Here is a 20,372-nt window from a genome sequence, read left to right as displayed (position 1 = left end):
GCTACTGAACAGCGTGATTTCCTGTTCGCACGAAGGGAAAATATAAGCACAGGAAAAACAAACCCCAAAGCCATTATTTCCCAAGATATGGCTGCGTGGGGCAGCAGGCAGCACAGGAAGGGAACGGAGGACCCGTTAGCTTGAAGTAGCCCGCCACAATCTGCCAGCCAATACCACCAGGATTTCCCAACTTCCACCTCTTGCTACCAGCTGCGGGTTGTTACCTGCAGATGAGCTGCACTTTCTGAGAAGCTGTCCGTGGCCAGCCCTGTCCTGTCAGAAGCCCTGCTCCGCTACTAGGCATCAGGATAATTTATTCTTACGTCTCTCTGAGCTCTGCCGCCCTGACCGTCCATGCACTGCCTTGCCATTACTGTGCAGCAGGATGGTCTGGGCTGGTTATTTCCCTTATGCACCCAAGTCCCCACCCCCAGACCATCTAAGGAGACACTGAGTACCCAGCATTAGCTTATAGGAAGAGAAAGCTCCCAGCCCCTTACAGCCTCTCCAGATGTGCGGAGGACAGCACAGCTAGGTACTGAGCAAACGAGACTTGACCCGGGAACTCCGCCCTCGGCAAGCAGAAGCAACGGAGCCTGTATTTGCTTTGGAGTCAGACTTGTGCACGCTTGAGACCGGGACCTGCCGCATCAGCCATGGGGCACAAATTCATGGAGAAAGTGTCTTCTTTCCTGTTTGAATACGACACCCCCAGGATGGTGCTGGTCCGGAACAAGAAGGTGGGACTCACCTTCCGGCTCATCCAGCTCGTGGTCCTCGGATACATCATTGGGTAAGGTTTTTCCAGCTCAACCCAGGGCTGGCAAGCCATTGAGCTCCGTGCTCGTGGTGCCAGGTTGTGATTGGCTCAGCCGGTTGTCTGCCACTTTGGGGGGAAGAAGTAAATCTGCAGCCCTGCCAGCCTGGCGCCCCGAGAGATCTGGGGCAGGGGTGCGTTGCTAGTTTTCAGGCTCCATGGGAAACCGTAATGCACTTCCTTGTGCCTCCCCGTGGTTTCAGCTCCAGGCAGGGTTCATTTTTCTGTTCTGAACTGTTAGCCGAGCAGTTAAGTTAGCTGAGCTGTTAACTGTTAAATGTTACCACGGGCCTGGTAAAGGGTTGCTGTGTTTCTGCCCGGAGGGGCCCGCATGTCTGCGATGTATAACCCACATCCACTGCGCGCAGCCTGTCGCTTTTGCTCAGCTCCCTGGAGGAAAGGCTTTTTAGAAAATCCTCACTGCCTGATGCTGTGACTGTTTCCATTTTTTCGAAGGGGAAAAGAAGCAGCGAGGGACAGGTTTATGATCTGTGGCATGTGAACTATAGGGAGGAGGTTATCAATTTTTTCCCAGTTTCCCAGAATGGAGATAGGCCCAGCCCATGGGTTGCTGAAGAGCAATGGCATGTGGTTCCCCCGGGACAGCATGGTTTCCAAAGTCAGTGTTGTTTTACTGGTATGTGAGACTAGCCCTGAAGGCAGGCAGTGGCTCTTTAGGAGCTGCTTCGTAAGGGGGTAAATAAAGCAAACAAACCTAAAGCTCCTGATGCAAACTGGGGGTTTAGAGTCTCTTAGCAAAAGGGGCTCGCCCGATTGGCATGTATTCGTTTTTCAGGGCTTTTATACATGTGCTCTGGGTGTGGGAGGGGGGTGCTTTAATTGGAGTGGGTCCGAGAGCTGCTCTAGTTAAAGCGTCTCATGTATCAGCGTCCCCACGCTTAAAAGTGGCCACGATGGAAGGAGAGTAGCAGACCTCCGGCTCTGGTCACTACTTGCATCTCTTGGCGCCAGTGGGGATGAGTTTCAGGCCCTCCTCACTTCCTCTCCAAACGCAAGAGGTGGTGGCAGGGCTAGAGAAAGGCCTTAATTCCTTTAAAAAACTTGTTGTGAGAAGTTTCCTTAAGTGAGGGCCCCAAAGACTCCAGGGCTGTTGCAACGCGGGGCAGGAGGGTGCTGGGGTGAACAGTAACTCTTCCCCTGGCCCCTGAGGAGAGCACAGGCCCTGGCTTGTGAAACCTGTGTCTAGGACTGGCTGAGAGTTGTGGGTTCATCTTCTACCCTGACCCTCCCTTTTTTCTGACCAGCTTCATCTTCAGCTGCTGGACTGTACTGCTTGGGCGCATCCGGGCGAGCATGGACGTTTGGTTCCCCAGGGATAAGTAGCAGCGGTGCACCTTGTGCTGCCGCAACCTATCCTAAGGAAACACCCATGCCGTGCACACTTTGGTGCCAGCAAGTTGCCCCGGATGCAGTAAGGGAGGCTGGGGCCAGCACCATGCTGGCCCCAGCAGCCTTACCTGGGGTCCTGTGGGCTTTCTGGGGCTGCAGCTGTGGCGAGCCTGCTGGGCAGCTCGGCTCCGCTTTTCAGCAGCACCCACTGCCCCGAGTGTGCGCGGCTCCAGTTTTTCCATGGGCTTTGCCTAGGCTACAAAAAGATGTTGCACTGTCTTGGAATAAAGTGTGATTGTTCAGGCATCCACGTATGTTGTCCTGCGACAGACCCTGAAAAGGTTCAGAGGATAAGAAGTGTTAACAGTTTGTCCCAAGACATTGCGCAGTACATCTGAGCAATTGTCCCAGAATTGCGGAAGTGGATCAACGGCAGAAAAGTAGCAGTATATTCAGCTGTTCAGTAAACCCCACTGCATGCGCCCCTGTATGTGCACCAACCCTGGGCTTTTTATGTTCTGGGACGAGCACGGGCACAACTAGTCCCAGGACATATGCAAGGTCTGTTCCTAGCCATAATTTTTCCCCCCCAGTTTCAGGTCGCAACCACGTTTCTCCTTTGTGAACAAGCTTGAGGGAGCTGGGTAGTTTTACCTTTTTTGAGAGCAAGTTTGCCTGGCAAACTTCTTTTCATTAAGTGGGTAAAGCAGTTTAGTGCTTTTGAAGTAAAGCTTGTTGGGAAGTTGTTGAATGCGCTGGACGTCCTGCTTGCTTCTGTGAAGAAGCAGTATTGTAGTGAAGCCAGCTGTGCTTGTGCGTAGCTGTAACGGGCCCTTTTAACAGGAGGCAAAGACAGTCTCTGGCCCTGGCTTCATTTTCAAAAGATAAGATGCCCTTCGCCGGGCCAAGGGAGGCTCTGCATTAGCTCTGAGGCTTGCGTTGTCTCCGCGGGCCAATCGCTAAAAGGTCGTGGTTGTATACAGTTGACTAGCACATTATAGGCAGGGAAGTGGTCTGGCCACCTGCCAAAACATGGAGGCTGGTTTACATGTTTCTAGCTTCCCCTTCCTCAGTACATTATTTTAATCTGTACACATCCTGAGATGAAAGGTTATCGCTGAACACAGTGCCGGGCACTCATTTCTGTGTGGGGCCTGTGGGCTTCCTTGGTTTTTCAGTGGTTGACAAGTTTACATGCAGAAACTGCTCCAGCTACAGGAAGACTAATGGCTCTTCTGCTAGTATTTTCCTCCCCCTGCTGCTGAGAGAAGCACTGGGTTTCTGTTTCCCAGGGTGGGTTCAGGAGGATTGGCAGTTAGCGTGCGCAGTGTGGGAAAATGATACAGTATTTGTCTTGGACTTGTTAATGCCAGGGCATGTGCTGTGTACAGAATGCATGTAAAGCAGATCTACTGTGCTGGCTAGATCCCAAAAACTTTGATGTTTATCCACAAAGTCTCTAATCTTCATTCTGAGCATCTCCAAGCTAAGGGAAGTCATAATTCATATTATGGGATCTCCCAGCTGAGGGGCCTCATTTACATGCATATAGTAAGGCAATCCTTTTCTCCCAAAGCTCTCAATTCTAGATGGGCAAAGACCCAAAGAGAAAGCAACGTCCCTTGTTTGCCACTGGGAGGTTAAGCTGGCAGCTGGGGTTAACAACAACTGCATGAGGTGACGTGCAGTTTTCTTAGGGCTGTTGCTACTCAGATCAGCGGCACGTTTAACTAGTAGGGTTGTGTGAAGCTTCGGCCCCTGATTCAATTTGGTGGCGGTTTGGCCCAATTCGGTGGCCGAATCGCCGAATCCGAATCGAATCAGAAGACCCTTTAATCTCTCTGAATCGAATCGGACGCCTCTGAATCGATTCGGAAAGCTTCGGAGATCTGGACACAGACACAGCTTTAACTGCATCCCTCTAGGAAGCAGGTGGCTCGTGAGCGCGGCCATGCTGGGGCGCATGAAGCATCCCACAGAAGCACGGGGGGCTCCCCAGCGCGCTCAGCAGCAGATCCAGAAGTGGACTGGGTCTGCTGGGGAGGAGTATTTGTCCCTTGCTGTCCCCTACCTGCTTTTCCCATGACGCGGAGTAGTTGTGCATGCAGCCTCTTGGCCATTATGGAGCTTCAATGCACCAGATCTGGCTTGGTTACCTAGCCACATGGGCAACGTTAGCCAGGGTTGAGCTCATTCATATGCACCGCTGAGCAATTGAGAGAGATACGGCAGTCCAGGTCACAGCCCTTGCTGTTGCTGGCCTCCACCCGTTCCTCCCGGCAGATATTCAGTGAATGGCTGCGGCCTGAGCCACAAAGCTGAGCTCTGGCGCTGAACTCAGAGAGGAAGAAGGGGCTTATGGTTAAGCTGTTGGATGGGAATGCAGAGACTGGGGATCACTTGGTTTGGCTGGGTTTTGCCCCTCATGGCACAGTATGGGCAATGGACACCCATCTCTCAGCTCCCTCCACATCCTTAGGCAAAGCTCAGAGTATTTATTTAAAGATAGTTTTGCTGTCTGAGGTTTGGGTTTATTGACAAAGGTCAACACTGCGGGGCCTACACCTCGGCCCCTCCACCTCTGAGCAAGGGTGAGCCTCTAGGAGGAGAGCTGACGGCAGCCCTCCTGCCCCCTTCTCCCTTGAGCCACAGCTCTTAGGGCTTTCTACCTGCCACGTTTCCATTCATTCCTACAGACTTTGGGATGCCCGTTCGTTAGGCTGTTCCCTGCCAGTCCGCCACAGACCTGTGCCCTCAGAGCAGCCCTCCTCCTCTCTGGCCAACATCCGTGTCCACCTGCCCTGCAGCCTCTTACCCTGAGCTGCAGTCGATCGCCCGTTTGGCAGCAGCAGAGGCGGCAGCAGACCCACTCTTTGACTTTTTAGTGGTTGTCGTGGAGTGGGACCTATGAACTCCAGCAACTGGGGTTAACAACAACTGCAAGAGGGTTTAACAGCAACAGCAACTCCTGCTGCTCAGTTCTCTGCAGTACCTAGGAAAGTACAAGAGGAAGAGACGGTTTCCAGTTCCAGCCTCCATCAGCCAGAAACTGCAGTGTAGTCCTGCGTTTACACACACATTGCCTTTCTCCCCTTCCAGCTCCCCAGCCCCAGCAGGCCCCAGTGTGAGGGTGATGCACACTAGCTCCACAGCCTGGAGAAACCTGGCACAGACATTGTCCAGCAATTCCCTCTGGCTTCTCAGCTGGTGCGTTGGCCAGGAAGGCTCGTTGCTCAAAGCACAAGTTCCCTGGGCTCTTTTAAAAAGTCCTTCCTGAGGTCCTGCCACCACAGAAGTTAAAGGGACAACAAGATCTGGGGTTCTTGATCCTATGTGTAGAACCGTACCCCAGCAATGCTTGCAACGTCGGAAGACCTGAGCTGGGTATTTTTGTATCGTCAAGACATTTTTGCTGCCTACCTTCTGCTTCGAGGTGACATGAGATGCCTTGTGAAATGTGTCACTCCCTCTCCCAAAGCAGAGCTGAGTAGCGACAGCCCGAAGATAACTGCACAGCACACCTCATGCAGTTGTTGCCATCTAACACCCCTAAAGTTGTTGTGGTAGATACTGGCATACATGGGCTGTGTATAGACTAACCGCGAGCCGTGTGTGCACGACACTTCAAAGCGGGCTAAATGCTTTTGCACCACTTTAATGGTGTCGGTGTTTGCATGCCTCGGCGGTGTATTGCACATTAATTCCAGCCGTTGTAGGAAATTTGGTGGCATAATGCGCCTTAAATGACTTGGGGCGCCTCTAAGGAGTTTTAGTTTCCCGCCCCTACAGCCACGGAGCAAAGCACCGGGCTCCGTGCAACTCCGCGGCTCTGCAGGCAGCCTGGCAGCAGCCCGGGAAAGCAGGCTCCACCTAAGAAAAGTAGCGAACCTGATCTTCCCCCTTCCCCGACCCTGCCTGCCTGCCTGAGCTGTGCAGGGGCCCAGTGCTTCCCTCCGCAGCACCTGCCCGCCTGAGCCGGGCGCCTGCGGGCGGGTGCTGCCTGGGGAGGGGGCCGCCACTGCCGCGGACAGAAGCGCCTGCCCCCACTGCAGCCCAGGGACTGCTCTGCCTGCCAGCAGCTCGCCCTCCACTCCCCACGGCCAGAGAAGCAGGTAAGTCAGCAGGGTGTGTGCCCGACACGGGGATTTAATCAGCCCTAAACTGAAGCAGTGTTTTTTAAAACCCACCACTTCAGTTTAGGGCCCCCATTTCATCTGCACGTGCCCATGGTTACTAAAGCTGCTGTTGCTTTATTACTTGTTCCCACAAATCTGGCAGGGATAGCTGTAGAAGTGTTGCCACTGTGGGATTAGCCCCTTCCCATTAATGATGGGCAAAGTATTTCAGCCTTGCTTGCTGTGGTAAGCTGTGGATGCTTCGGAAATGAACAGGCTTCTCTGGGTATCAGGAACATGACTTCTCTCTTTAAATGCATTTTTAAAAATGCAATAGGGAGCACGCTATCTCCTAGTAGGGCTATGAAAAATGATAGGATTGCTACAAGCTGTCCCAGCCACTGGGATTTCTGGGTTGGAAACCACGAGCCCCTGCTACCTGGACCACAAGACCTAGCTGTATTAGTCAGAGCCTGCGGCAGACTCGTTAGCCTCTCCACATGGCCTAGCCACCAGGAGAGAGAGACAGCACCACGCAGAGAGGGCATGGATTTTGCTTCTCAGGGTTGGATTTGGTCTGGCAACCGAGAGGCTTTCTGTACTCTGTCGCCTGAGCTCTTGTGCACTTCTTCTCTCAGCAGGAGAAGTCAGGCATGACCTTCACATGCTATTAACGCTGCATGTCAGTCGGCATGTCCCGTGCAGCTTTCCACATCTGGGTAACGCAAGGCACTGGCAAAGCTCGCAATCGATACATCTGCCACCTCTGCCCGTATGCTGAGCTTCACCAGCGGAGCTCATCTTGCGTGCCAGGGCCAGCGGGCTCGATGCCCACATTCTGGAAGGGATGAAAACCAGAGCTCTCCTTTTTTAGTCTGGCAGCCTCCTATGCGGACCATGCCACACAGTCTCTTGGATTTCGACCCAAAATGGTCTCTTGGCCTTGTTTATAGTCTCCCTGAGTCACAGTTAATTAAAAAGCAGTTTATTCGCATGGTGGGCTAATTTGCGTCAAAATCTGCCCATGTTGAGGGTATTAGCAGCCATATGAATGCGGTGAACCACCCACAAAGTAATCTGTGCCTGCATGTGAGCACCAAACCACAGCACAGACTGTTGCCAGATGTTACTGCCAACCAACTTGCCAGCTGTCAGTCAGGACCAGAGGTTGGCTAATCATTAATCTGATTGACACAAGCCGTAACCTACACTCTGGGGTGAGAGGGTGTTTCAACCATTAAGCATTACTCTGATATAAATTCAGTTGATCCATATCCTTGGCCTTGAGGTCAAGCTTAGATGAGCAGCCAGGAAACCCAATTCGTTCCTCCCCTGCTCCCCACCCTCCTCGCTGCTAGCCAGAGGTGAAACAAGTAGCCTGTTGTGGCTCATCTCTGCAAATCCTGCTGAGTTTCACTTAGAGAGCAAAGCAAGGGTCTTTGGGTAAATCCGATATCTTTTATTAGACTAAATCAAATAGTTGGAAAAATTCTTCTTAGCAAGCTTTTGGGCACAAACACCCTTTATCAGGCTGAGGAAGTTGGTCTGTGCTCTTCCTGGATGGAGTGGCAAAGCAGCCAGAGGCCAGCACATATACAATGAAGCCAGTGAGTTAAAATGTACATTTTACCCAAAGAGTCTTGCTGCCTATGTCCTTAGACCAACACAACTACAACCTCCTATACCCCCGAAACGTAGAGAGCCAGGTTTTTTTAGTTTGAAGGAACTGAAGGAAGGATGAAACCTTTGAGGAACTCCAGAGACAATGACTTATTAATCTAAGGTGGGGTAGAGTCAACATGTGGTTAGAGAAGAGCCTGAGACTTGCAGGACTTGGGCTTCTGTTCCTCACTCGGACACTGGCTGATTTTGATTTTCCGGTCTTGAATTTATTGTCTATGAAGGAGGGTTGTGGGGAGTGATGTTTTCACCCTTTGTGAGAGTTCAAACAGGCCTCATAAGTCGCTCTGGTGAAACATTTTGAGAACTTTTCATGAAAGAGGGGAGACCATAAGACTTTTGGGGTGAGATGATGATCTCCTTGGCCCCTCTTACAAGCCTCCCATTGGAATCAAGGGAGCTCATCTTGCAAGATCAGTTTAGGAAGCAGCTTGGTCATAGTCCTTTCCCTATCTACCTAGCACTCCTTTTCTCAAGAATATCAAAATGATTTACCACCATGGCTGGATTAAGCCTCACAAGACCCCTTTGAAGTAGGTACGTATTATCCTCATTCTGCGTAGGGGGGGAATTGACTCCTGTGGACATAAAGGTTCGCATTTACTTTAAGTTTCAGCACCTCAGCTCTTGAGTGTTCAACTTTGGAAGCCTGGGCCTGCATTTCAGGGGTGCTGGGCCTGTTGACCTGGAGCTATGAATGGTTAGCTCCTCGGAAAGCTGGGTATTACGTTTCGAGAACAGGAGACCCAAAGCTGAGCCCCTTTTGACAAGCCGGACTTACCTGAATACACAGCAGAGCTAAGGCCAAACCCAGATCTCCAAACACGTTGTTGTTTTTAGCACTGCACCGTGATATATTCTTGCGGCAGTATCTCCACTTTTTCTCATTCAAATGGAGCCCGTTCTTACGTCTGCACCGTCCAGGTAACTGCCCAGCTGGCAGATGCTCAACTATGAGTCTAAGGGATGTGATGCACAGTGACTCATATGTATTGCTTTGTTTGCCTAGGTGGGTTTTCCTGTACGAGAAGGGTTATCAGTCCCAGGATGGCATCGTCAGCTCAGTGTCAGTGAAGCTCAAAGGTTTAGCTCTCACTAATGTAAGCGGGATGGGCCCACTCATCTGGGATGTGGCCGACTATGTTTTTCCACCTCAGGTAAGGAAGAGGGAGGGTTTTTATTCTACTTTGTCAGCACTTTGCAGAGGGGAGGGAGCTAACAAATGGCCCCCTAACTCCACAGCCTCGCCCTGAAAGCAGCTTGTCTTCAGTGTCTAAAAGAACGATACTTCTGTGTCCCCCGAGGGCCTGACTTTTGACGGCGCTGCGCTTCAGGAACTTCCTCTTCAAGCCCATAGGAAATGGAAGTGCTCAGCACTGATGAAAAATAAACTTCTCAATTACTGCTCGCTCATGATGAGAGTTGCAGTTCACTTTGTGCTGAAGCCTAAGTGGGCCATTGAACCCACAAGTGTTTCGGCGCACTGGATGAATGTTAGGAAAGATCTTTCTTCCCCTTCTCCATGTCCCTCCCCTTCCCCGTCTTCTCTACTTCTGTTTAACTCTCTCCCTCCTGCTGTTCAGAGGTGTTTTATGGTCAGGCCCAAACCTCCCCCTTACGCTAACAGGGCCCTTCAAAACTCTGCTTCTGAGAGCTGGGAATCCCTTTGCTGCGCTCCAGGACGAGCGATCCAAACAGCTGACGCGGCCATAGAGGGGCAAAGCTCCCCATGCCGGCCCAAACGGGAGGTATCCCAGATCATTGCAGCTAGTTACCGGAGGCCTCGGCCTCCGTATCTGGTTAGGTGACGCTTGGTTTCTATCTAGGGTGACGCGGCTGGATTCCTGGTTAGCTGGTGAGAAGTCCTGGGCCGGAGCCCGGCGGGTCGGTGGACGGCACGGTGCGCCAGGCGCCACTGCGGCTATGCAGGAGCGACGTGGGCAGGCATACGGCCGCGCTAAGATGCCGCCTCCGAGGTCGCCACCTTCCTCGCTCCCACGCAGTGGTAGTGGCGCCTGCTTGCTCACCCGCTTGCTGCGCCACACTGCTCCTCCTCCTCCTCGCTCGACTCTGCTCTGGGACTTTTGGCCGACCCGCCAGGCCTGGCCTGTGCAATCCAGGACTGTCCTGGCCAAACGGGGACGTAGAGGCGCCCTATTGCTCTCTCTTCCTGGTGCTGCTCCCCATGGCAGCAGCTCTCCTGTCCGTGAGAGAGACTGCTTTCCTCTGACTAGCAACCACATCAAAGCCTTCATCTAGAGTAGGAGGGGTAAAGACCAGTCTGAATAGAGGAGGAAGGCATCTCTAGGTGTCTAGCCTAGGCACCTTCTGGCCTACAGTTAAATGGGAGGTTGGTACCTGACCCTCTGCCCAGTCACGGGAAGAAATCCTTGAAAATGTCTTCACCTTTGATCTTACCATCTTCTTCTTTGTAGGGGGACAGTTCTTTCGTGGTGATGACTAACTTCATTATCACACCTGGACAGAAACAAGACACATGCCCCGAGGTAAGTAAGACCACTTCGTGTTTGCTCCCATCCCACCCATGACTCATTTCCTTTAATTTTACGTTTATGCCAAATCGGTGACAAAATCCAGGGAACTGTCCCTCCTCTCCGTCCTCCAGTGCTTGTCTGCCTGGGTGCTTTCACCTTGAGCTGACGGCTTTCTCCAAGGTGAAGGAGGAGCACTCAAGTTAGCTCAGCGTGTTAGTTGTTGGTGCAGTCATCGGTGGCGATCAAGGGTTATTTCAAGGTATGGCTGTTCTCAGTTAAGCTAAGCTAGCTGGAGAGATGCTAACGCGTCTTGATAAACCACGTTGCCAGAGTACGGCAGTGCTTGTCTGCACGTGCAGTCAGGACATTTTTTTGTAAAGAAAATTTGAAGTTGATTAGTTATATTGTGTCAGACCCCTGTGTGGACAGCCTAATGGCTTACTCAAAATTAAACTGGCTTTCATTCAGTTTTGCTTCCTTTCCTTCCAAGCTGAATTAAGCTAAGCAGAATTAAGGCTGTTTCACAGTGGTTTAACTAATCCACTTTGAGTTCATGCTTTTACTTACTGAAGATTAAGTTCCCTGAGTGTCCCCATGTGGACAAGCCCTTAGTCTAAAGACAGCCGGAGTTCCCTGCTGGGCAGCTTGAGGACAGCTTTCCCATGGAGGGAGTATGCAGGGCGACATCGCTCCCCATCTGAACCACCGAGATATATCTGCTCTCTTTCTCAAAACAGCTGCCACATGCGGGACGTTGCCGTTCTGACAGTGACTGCCCCAAAGGGGAGTACAAACGTAAGGGACAAGGTAAGACTGTGGGCCTCAGCCCAGGTCATGCCCCCAAAATCCAACAGACATGGGTGATTATGCCCTTTGTATAAATTGGGAACCAAGCCACTAATTGATTAAATGATCTGTGCTTGAGAGTCTCTGTCACAGGAGCCTTTGACAAGGCTGCGACTTGAACCCAAATCCCTTCAGCCATGTCTAAGGGCCTCAGATGTGAGCTTGATGACAAGCACATCTATTTGATGGACATTCCTCTGCTATAATGGTGAGTATGAACTCTCACCTCTTTCCTTCAGGTATCATGACTGGGAAGTGCATAGATTTCAACAGTACCGTCAAGACCTGTGAGATATTTGGCTGGTGCCCTTTAGAAGTAGACGATGATGTTCCTGAGTAAGGAATTATTTCACACATCATTCCAATTTCCCAGCTTGCATGAAAGGGGTGTTGCCGCTACTGGTATAAAGTTAGGCTTTGCCCAGGCATAAGACCAGTCACTAATGACTGCTGTTTCTGGCTAAACTTTGGTGTTTTTTCTGACTCTGAACAGACCAAATTTTGACCCTGCTGCATAGTGATCTAGCTTAGGGTGGCCAACCTGCAGCATAAGTGTCACAAGCAACCTCTGTGCAATGGCACTCAGCAGACGGGGAGGGGACAGGCAGCAGAGGTATCCCAGGGGACAGGGCAGGGAGCAGAAAACAGAGCATCGTACCAGGCCGGAGGCACAAGGCAGGAAACAGAAAGCAGTAGATCAAATGAGGGAAAGGGATCAGAGTGGCATTCGGAGAGGGCACAGAACAAATTTGGGGCACACTTGCCAAAAAGCTCGGCCCTAACTCATCTAACTACAGCGTTGCAGGGGAGTAAATAAATCCTTGGTGGAGGGGCATAGAGGCAGGTCCCCTTCTGCAGAAGGAGTTGCTCCCCCCCCGCCCCAACTATTCTGTCTGTCTAGCCGTCTCTCTGTCCATCTATCTCGATAACTAGGAAATTCTCTGTAGCGTTTTGTGGATGACATCAGATGCCTCAGATTGTCTCCGGTCCTCGTAGCTCACAGTCTTCCTTTTTGGATTCACGCATCTTGGCAATTTAGAGTTGCTGAGTCTCTGCCCATCCTGCAGTGCTCCCACTCCAAGAGGACTCTAGGCTACAGCACCCTGTGGGTTAACTGTTGGGCTCTTGTTTCTCCTTTGTGCGGCCTATGACCAGTAGTGGATAGCTGTGCAGCCTCACTCAGATGCTGATGGGCCTTGGGATATACTGTTGCCCAGAGTTTCAGCTGGGCCCTCTTTCCCCCAGTCCTGAACAGTGAGGATCCTTGGAGTCCTGGATATGGGCTGGAGAGCTTCCTCTCCTTTCTGAGGCTGGAAGGGATCTCATCACAGAGGAGGAGGAGGATCTGTATAGGGGCAAATTAACGCTTGGGACCGCAGGGCCCAGGTGCCAATCGGGGGCACCGTGGCCTGGGCAGGCACGGAGCTCCATGTGGGTGGTGGCAGCTTCCAGGGACTGTCTTTTTGCAGGATGCCCCATGGGCGGTCCCACGCCTACTCCTGCTCTCCATCATCTGCGGGCAGCCACCGGCACCAGTGCCACTGGGACAGGACGGGATGGGACAGCCCTGTCCTGCCACGCCTGGCAGAGGGGTAGGCGGGCAGCCAGGGGGAAGTGCAGAGCCCATGGCCCCTCCCCTTCCCCTGGCTGGCCCCAGCTCTAGTTTCATAGTTTCATAGTAGCTAGAGTCAGAAGGGACCTAGGAAGATCATCTAGTCCGACCCCCTGCCTTGGCAGGAAAGAGCACCGGGGTCAGATGACCCCGGCAAGGTGCTCATCTAACTTCCTTTTAAAAATCCCCAGGCTAGGAGCCTGCACCACTTCCCCTGGAAGCCGGTTCCAGGCCCTAGCCGCCCTGACTGTGAAGTAGCGCCTCCTAATATCTAATCTAACCCTACCCTCTGCCAGCTTGTGATCGTTATTCCTGGTCACTCCTGGCAGCGCACGGGGGAACAGGGATTCCCCCAATACTGCTGATCCCCCCTGACCAGTTTGTAGCAGGCCACAAGGTCCCCCCTTAACCTTCTCTTGTGGAGGCTAAACAGGTTCAGGTCCCGTAGCCTCTCCTCATAAGGCCGGCCCTGCTGACCCCTGATCATACGAGTGGCCCTCCTCTGAACTCTTTCCATATCGTCCTCGTCCCTCTTGAAGTGCGGCGCCCAGAACTGGACGCAGTACTCCAGCTGCGGCCTGACCAATGCCGCATAGAGGGGGAGGATCACCTCCCCGGACCTGCTCGAGATGCATCTGTGGATGCATGACAGGGTACGGTTGGCCTTCTTGACTGCCTCCCCACACTGCCGGCCCATGTTCATCGTGGAGTCAATGACGACTCCAAGATCCTTTTCCGTCTCCGTGCTGGCAAGAGGGGAGTTCCCCAACCTGTAAGTGTGGTGCCGGTTCTTCCTCCCCATGTGCAACACCTTGCACTTATCAGTGTTAAACCCCATCCTATTCTCATCCGCCCACCGTTGCAACCTGTCAAGGTCAGCTTGTAGCCTATTGCACCCTTCTAGTGCACCCACATCCCCCCACATCTTAGTGTCATCAGCAAACTTGAACAGGGTGCTTTCTACCCCCTCATCCAAGTCACTGATGGGGGGTCTAGCAAGGGTCCTGTCCTGTCCCGTCCCGTCGTCACCCCTGGCTCGCCCCAGATGTGCCAAGGACACTGGGCAGACCCAGCCATAGCCCCCTGGCAGACACAGAGGGAACCTGCCCTTGCCTGGCAGGGACTTCCAATTTTCCATTTGTCCAGAGCCCCAGTAAATCTTAATCTGCTGCATCTGTAGGAGCCCCCACAACCATGGGCCCTGAGCTTGTTGATGTAGAGGTTTGCCCAGGAATAAAGGACCAGAAAGTGCTGTACAGTTGTGTGCATCCAAAAACCACCTAGCATGCATCAAGTCCATTGTCCTCTGTACCGGCCAGTGGTGTTTACGGCTAGAATAATTAGAGGAAATTTGGCTTTTACGTTATTGCCTCTTGTGTTGTATGGCATTATTACTCCAATGAAATGTCGGCATGTTGAATAGTGAAGGGAGACTTTTTCATAAGGCTTTGAGGGAAGGCCATTGTGCATTTTTCTGCACGGCAGATGCCTCTCCTCCTTTTGGTGCTTCTTAGCTTTTACCTAGGATGCTGTGGAATTTGTCCTTTTGCTTAGAAAAGGCCAGAACAAGATCAAATACTTCATTGGGTCTTGACTGTTCTAATTTGGATGCTATCCCATATTTCTTTCTACCTAATCTTCTTCTCTTTATGGTAATTCCTTAGAGGTTGGCTAACTGAGCAATAAACATTTGTTACCGCTTGTATTTTCCAGCCCTGCACTGCTCGTAGCAGCTGAAAATTTCACCTTGTTTATTAAGAACAGCATCACCTTCCCCAGGTTTAAAGTTTCCAGGTGAGTAAATGTTTTAGTTGTGTGATAGGTCACAAAACGTATTGCTGTTATTCTGTAAAGGCTTCTTTTCATGTGGAAAATAATTACTTATCTACACAACACACTTTATTGCCCAGTAGAGCTAATTACTGTGCAGTGAGCATCCATGTCTACACATGCAGATGCTTCCTGCACGGTAATTGGCTCTAATCATGAGTAAATTTACTTGAGATTACTTACGGTGCAGTAGTGCACATGTAAATGCCTGACCAGAAGCAAAAATGCTCCCAGGCAGCAGGGGGCAGGAGATTGCTCCCTGCTTCTGGGAGCTGCCTGCTGCCAGGCCAGGCTCCACCACTGGAGCCTGGGCAGGGACAATGTCCCCCTGCCCCAGCCGCAAGCAGCTCTTGGCCCCCGCTCCATGATTGTGGGGCCCAGGCTGGGAGATCCTTCTCTTCCAGCACCAGCTCTGCGGTCGTGGGGCTGGCACTGGGAGATTTGTTTCTCCCAGTGCCAGGTTTGCACGGAGCTGGCACTGGGAGAGAAAGAACTTCTAGTGCTGGCCTCACAACTGTGGAGCTGGTGCTAGGAGACAAGGATCCCCCCCACCCCAGGCCCCATGATTATGTTGTGGGGGCTGGGAGCTCCCTGCTGCTGGGGCAGGGGGACATTGTCCCAACCCCAGCCAGGAGACAGCTGGACTAGTACCCAGGGGGGGCCTAGAGTTCCCCCTAGTTGCTGCTGGGGCCCGTTGCAGGGCTGCAGGGAGTGGGAACAGTCTGCTGCTAGGAGCAGCAAATCTCCTCCCGCATCCCTGTATGTGTAGACACATGCCTGGGAGAGTTTACTCCTGAGTAGTTTACTCGAGTCAACTGCTTCCGAATTATTTGCATGTGTAGATGCACCCACTGAGTCCAGCGCTGGGTTTGTTACGGGCTGCTGAGGTCAAACCATTAGCAGGAATCAGGGCTGGTTTTCAAACCGTGCAGTAACCAAAATGGGGACTCAACCCAAGGGCCTCTGAGCAATGAGGCTACACAGGAGTAAAGTTATTAGCTTGTTTACAAAACCAGACCCTAAATTTATGGCACATGTTCATAAGAAGCACTTCAGCTATTTCAAACCTGCTGCCTTTCCAGCAAAAACTTGAGTCTAGGCCATAGTTTGGTCTTAAAACCAGAGCAGCAGGTCACGCAGTGGAACAGTGAGAGCCGAGTTCATGTACTTCTTTTTCTGTCTCTTGCTTTTTTAATATTATCTGGAAAAAAAATGCAAATGCATTACTAGAGTGGGAGCAGGTAAAACACCAGAACAAGAACTTTGCCTCGGTTTTTCAGTCAGGACAGTGATGTTGAACACGGTGTTAGAAGCAGCATAGCTAAGGGGAATGAGGCTATGGAAACGGAAAATACCACAAAACAAACTGTAAAATGCTCGGACTGTTCAGAGCTCAAAGAGGACTGAATAGTTTCCACCCCAGGATCCTGAAAGAGCTGCCTAAGAAGCTGCAAGTCTGGCAGCAAGGACTTTTGAGATTGTCAGAGATCCAGAAGCACTTGCCCCATTGGGTGCAAAATGCTAGAAAATCTGAGGGTGGCGGAGGAGTGATGAGTACACTCATGATAGCAGGGGCTGAGGGGCAAGGATTTTAAACATGCCTAAATCCTAAGTGGAACCGAAGCTTCCCGGGAATCCTTATCATCTATCCAGTAGATAGAAGAAGCTAGCACATAACATTTTAAGACTAGCCAAGTTCTTTGTTTTTTAAATTCACAGACGCAACCTTGTTGAAGCTGTTGACAATAAGTATATGAAAAATTGCATCTATCACAAAGTCAACCATCCATTATGTCCCCTGTTTGAGCTGGGATACATAGTAAAAGAATCGGGTCAAAATTTCACGACATTGGCCCGTGAGGTATGTAGATCCCATCTGACATTTTGCTTCTGTAGCGGGCAGGTAGGGGGATACCTGAGATTAATCAAACTGTCACCTTTGAGCCATCCAGATCTTTACCGCCTGCTATTCAACAGATTTGCATGAAGTTGTGCTCAAAGTATTATGAATCTATACAGAGGATTTCTGCAGTTGCTGAAGTGACTAAATATTGACGTCCTCCGTGGTAGCGAATCTGCCATCGACTGGCAGCACTTCTCCCTGAGACAATTCCTTTGTGATTTCTAAAACCAAAGAATTTGGAGGCCTAAATCCTATGGATTTGGGTTTTTAAAACCCCCAGCCTACAGGTCAAACCAGGAAAACTCCACAATGTTGTGTTCTTTACAAGATTTGATTGTATGCAGACTTTCCCTTCAATGTCAGTCGGTATTTGCATAGCATGGCCAGAGGTGCACTTTTTGCATCACACAATTAAGTGTAGTAAGTAACATTAAATGCAACCATAGCTATAGCTGCTAAAAGGTGTTTAAAAAGAAAAAGAAAACCTATTAAGCCCCAGTTAGCTAACTCTGGGAATCAGAGTATGCTGTATTTTAGCCTCTGATCCAGTTGAGTTTTAAATATCATATTTTGGCAGGAAAATATGCTGCAGGTGAATCCAGTTCATTTTGAAGAAGTTTCTCTTGATCTGGGATGCAGCATATCCTTTTCCTCTCCTGTTCTGCTGTTAATCCTCCTTTGCCCTACCTTAAATAATTCCTTCTTCATTTGTGACAGTGTGATCCCTTCAGATACCCACAGGTTGCCTTCACGTTTCCCCGTAGTTATTGTCCCATCATGATGCACGAGGAAGATCCTTAGACAACAAGCTGGTGGAGTCCCATTGACCTAGGACCTGCCTATTATATACCCTGTGCAAGACCCTCATCAGCCAGTTCTCATTTCCTTGTTGTTTTAATGTCTGAACCCATATTTCTGATGCTTGGTATATTTTGCCTGCCACAGAACTGAGCCTTCAGAAAAACAAAACCACCAGGGTTGTCCTGCAGTATCGTATTAGCAACGGGTTTAAGCTGCAGGGAAATGTGATATAATCTGCAAATACAGGTCAGAAAAGGTTATTTCGTACTCAGGTTGCTGATTGTGTTTATTTGCCGGGTTGTTGATAATGCACGTTATGGGAAGTTACATTAAAAAGGTTTTAAATAAATAGAGTGGCCAGTCTCCACCTATCTCATCTTGTTTGACTTGACTATCAAGGAATTTATTATGGTTTCAGCTAAGGCTGCTTCCTTTATTGCTCTTTGTTCGTGACAACCTCTCTACCTCCACCTAGGCCTATGCACAAGTCACCTGCCTGCATGTTAGTACTGTCCCACAGAGAAGAAGAAGGAGGTGTGAAGTGTTTTCAGGATACCCTGTCAGCGTTGCTTTACTGGTTATGTGAAAAATGACCTCGGGAAACCAGTGTACTGTCTGTGCCCTTACTCGTCCTCTCTCCTTCCCAGCCACAAGGGTTAGATTTATTTCTGACCTCCCAATCGCTCTTGATGTAACAACCCACAGAAGTAGGGTACTAGGTGTTGATTTGCTGAATTGCCTGAAAGGGCTAGTAAACAACACTGAATCAATCCATGCGAATTGCCGCACGTGTAGAAGTAGGGGCTGCACACTAGACTGCCCTTGTTTCGGTTTCTTTTGTGCTTTGACTGGTGGATTGAGGAGTACAGCAGTTCAGTTAAATAGCTCAGACTTCCCTGTTTAGGATCTGACATGCTTTGAAGCAATCAGTTTGGGCTTTGACACGCACCCTGCAGCCTGTGGCATCAGTAGCCAGGTTTATAGCTTCTCATAGCCGTGCGCTTGGACACGGGTTATTGAATGAACGAAAGGGAGCAATGCCAAGCATTGTAGGAGTGCAGCACTGGTCACTGTAGCCAGCCTTACCAAGCCCCCACGTGCTGCCATCAGGATTTCTTTAACTCTTCAAATCGTACCAAATGAGACGGTATGAGATAGTGTGGGAGAAAGAGAAAGTCCTGTGAATGTCTTCCCAGGCATGGCCATAGGAAATGAGTCTTAGGATGTCACGATGGGTTAGTCTGCATGATGGGTACAGAGTGGAAGTCCTACATCACTGAGCGTAAAGAAAGAAGAAAAAATTGACAGGATTTGTCTCATTATAGTTTGGACCTTTGACGGCCTCCTCAAAAAGTGAGTGTGTGGAGATAGAAAGAGCTGCTTTTTGCAAACAAAAGAGCTAAACTAAAAGGCAGAATAATGGCCTGAAAACAAGTGTCTGCATGATGAGAACACTGATATTTTGCAACTTCGATCGTAGGGTGGGGCTGTCGGCATCACCATAGATTGGGACTGTGACTTCGACTGGCCTGTGACTTACTGTAAACCCGTCTATGAGTTTCATGGACTTTATGATAGTGACACAAATGTTTCACCAGGCTTCAACTTCAGGTATGAGTGACCTTAGTATCTTTTCCCAATAGCACTTCATATGTGGCTTTCTTTTCATCTTCCGCTATCCCAAGGCACTTTACAGGTAGGGTGACCGTATGTCCCATTTTAGCTGGGACAGTCTCAAATTTCAAAGGCTGGTTCTGGCTGGCTGTTGGGAATTATAATGGGCATCCTGGAAAGGCATGGGTGCAAGGCACAGTCTGGTCAGGAGTCAGAGCAGTGCAGAGCACCTTGCAGGCAGGCAGGCAAGCAGGCACCGCTGCCTGCCTGGCATTCAGCCCTGCCCCTGAGTACATGGGGTGGGGGAGCAGTGTCCTGGATTTCTGGGACGATGTCCCAGGTTTCTGGGATTTCCATATGGTCAGCCTATTTACAGGTCCCATAAAATAGGTATTATTTTCTCCGTTACCAAAATTAATGCTCTCCTTGCAGTGCCAAATAGCAGACTGTGAAACGTAGTTTGCACTTCCCTGTCCTTAAATGATTTCTTCTTGTCCTCTTCCTACCTTCTCCCCTCCCCAGATTGTTAGCTCTTAACCATTGAAAAATCCCCCAGGAGACTGAAACTAATACAGGGCCAGCCACTCCACAATTTTTTTAAAAGATTAATGACACGATATGCATTTATTTGCTGAAATGGAGCTGGCAGGTTCTATGGTTATCACGGTAACTATGAGTGAGTGAGTTTTTATGAAGCCGGCACTGCATTTCATACCTAGCTCTTACATGATGCTTTGCATCCTTCGATCTCAAAATGCAGGCAGGTCAGTATCTTTATGCCCATTTTACAGCTAGACAGTCAAAGGCACAGAAAGAGCCCTATAATCTCTGTCCAAGATTATACGAATGGCCAGTGACAGGGCTCAGCACAGAATCCGAGCAGAAGTGCAGTATTCTGTCCCCTAGCGTCAGTGGGATAGCTTGGGGTGATCGATGGACTCTTACTGCAACTCCCTTTAGTCCTCAGTGGGCACATCTACACATATTATTCCTGCGCATGAATAAACCCTGGAGCTTATTGCTCCCAAATTTATTGCTCCCAGGTGTGCTGCTTGAACATGTGCCTGGGAGCAATAAACTCTGGAGCAATAAGCTTCAGAGTTTATTCATGAGCAGCACGCTGAGCTGGATTTGAGCAGTCCCGGCTGATAAGGGCCCCAGGGGATCAGCCTGCTAAGACAGGGCTGCTCCCGCTGGCTCAGTGTGCTGCAGAGGGACTGGCTGGATGCTCCACTGTGGAGCCAGCCAGGGCAGTGTCTACGCATGCACTGCTGCAGAGAATTTACACGTACTATCCTGCTGTGGAGTA

The 20,372-nt window shown here is 50.4% G+C and overlaps 1 protein-coding gene across 1 annotated transcript in view; it reads left to right on the top strand.

Moving 5' to 3' along the window:
- Window positions 1–564: 564 nt before the first annotated feature.
- The window catches only part of P2RX1 (purinergic receptor P2X 1), a 29,640-nt gene continuing 9,832 nt past the window's right edge, over window positions 565–20,372 (top strand). The window contains exons 1-8 of the mRNA XM_090025292.1: window positions 565–793; window positions 8,972–9,119; window positions 10,398–10,469; window positions 11,195–11,264; window positions 11,543–11,639; window positions 14,629–14,709; window positions 16,465–16,606; window positions 18,930–19,060. Of these exons, the coding sequence (XP_089881418.1) occupies window positions 657–793; window positions 8,972–9,119; window positions 10,398–10,469; window positions 11,195–11,264; window positions 11,543–11,639; window positions 14,629–14,709; window positions 16,465–16,606; window positions 18,930–19,060 (878 nt within the window). The 5' untranslated portion in view covers window positions 565–656. The remainder of the gene's footprint in view (window positions 794–8,971; window positions 9,120–10,397; window positions 10,470–11,194; window positions 11,265–11,542; window positions 11,640–14,628; window positions 14,710–16,464; window positions 16,607–18,929; window positions 19,061–20,372) is intronic.

Source organism: Crocodylus siamensis, chromosome 13 (assembly GCF_052110815.1).
Source record: "Crocodylus siamensis isolate JL-2025a chromosome 13, ASM5211081v1, whole genome shotgun sequence".
Classification (NCBI taxonomy): Eukaryota; Metazoa; Chordata; order Crocodylia; family Crocodylidae; genus Crocodylus; species Crocodylus siamensis.
The sequence above is the reverse complement of the archived record's forward strand: the minus strand, read 5'-3'. Positions and strand labels throughout refer to the sequence as shown.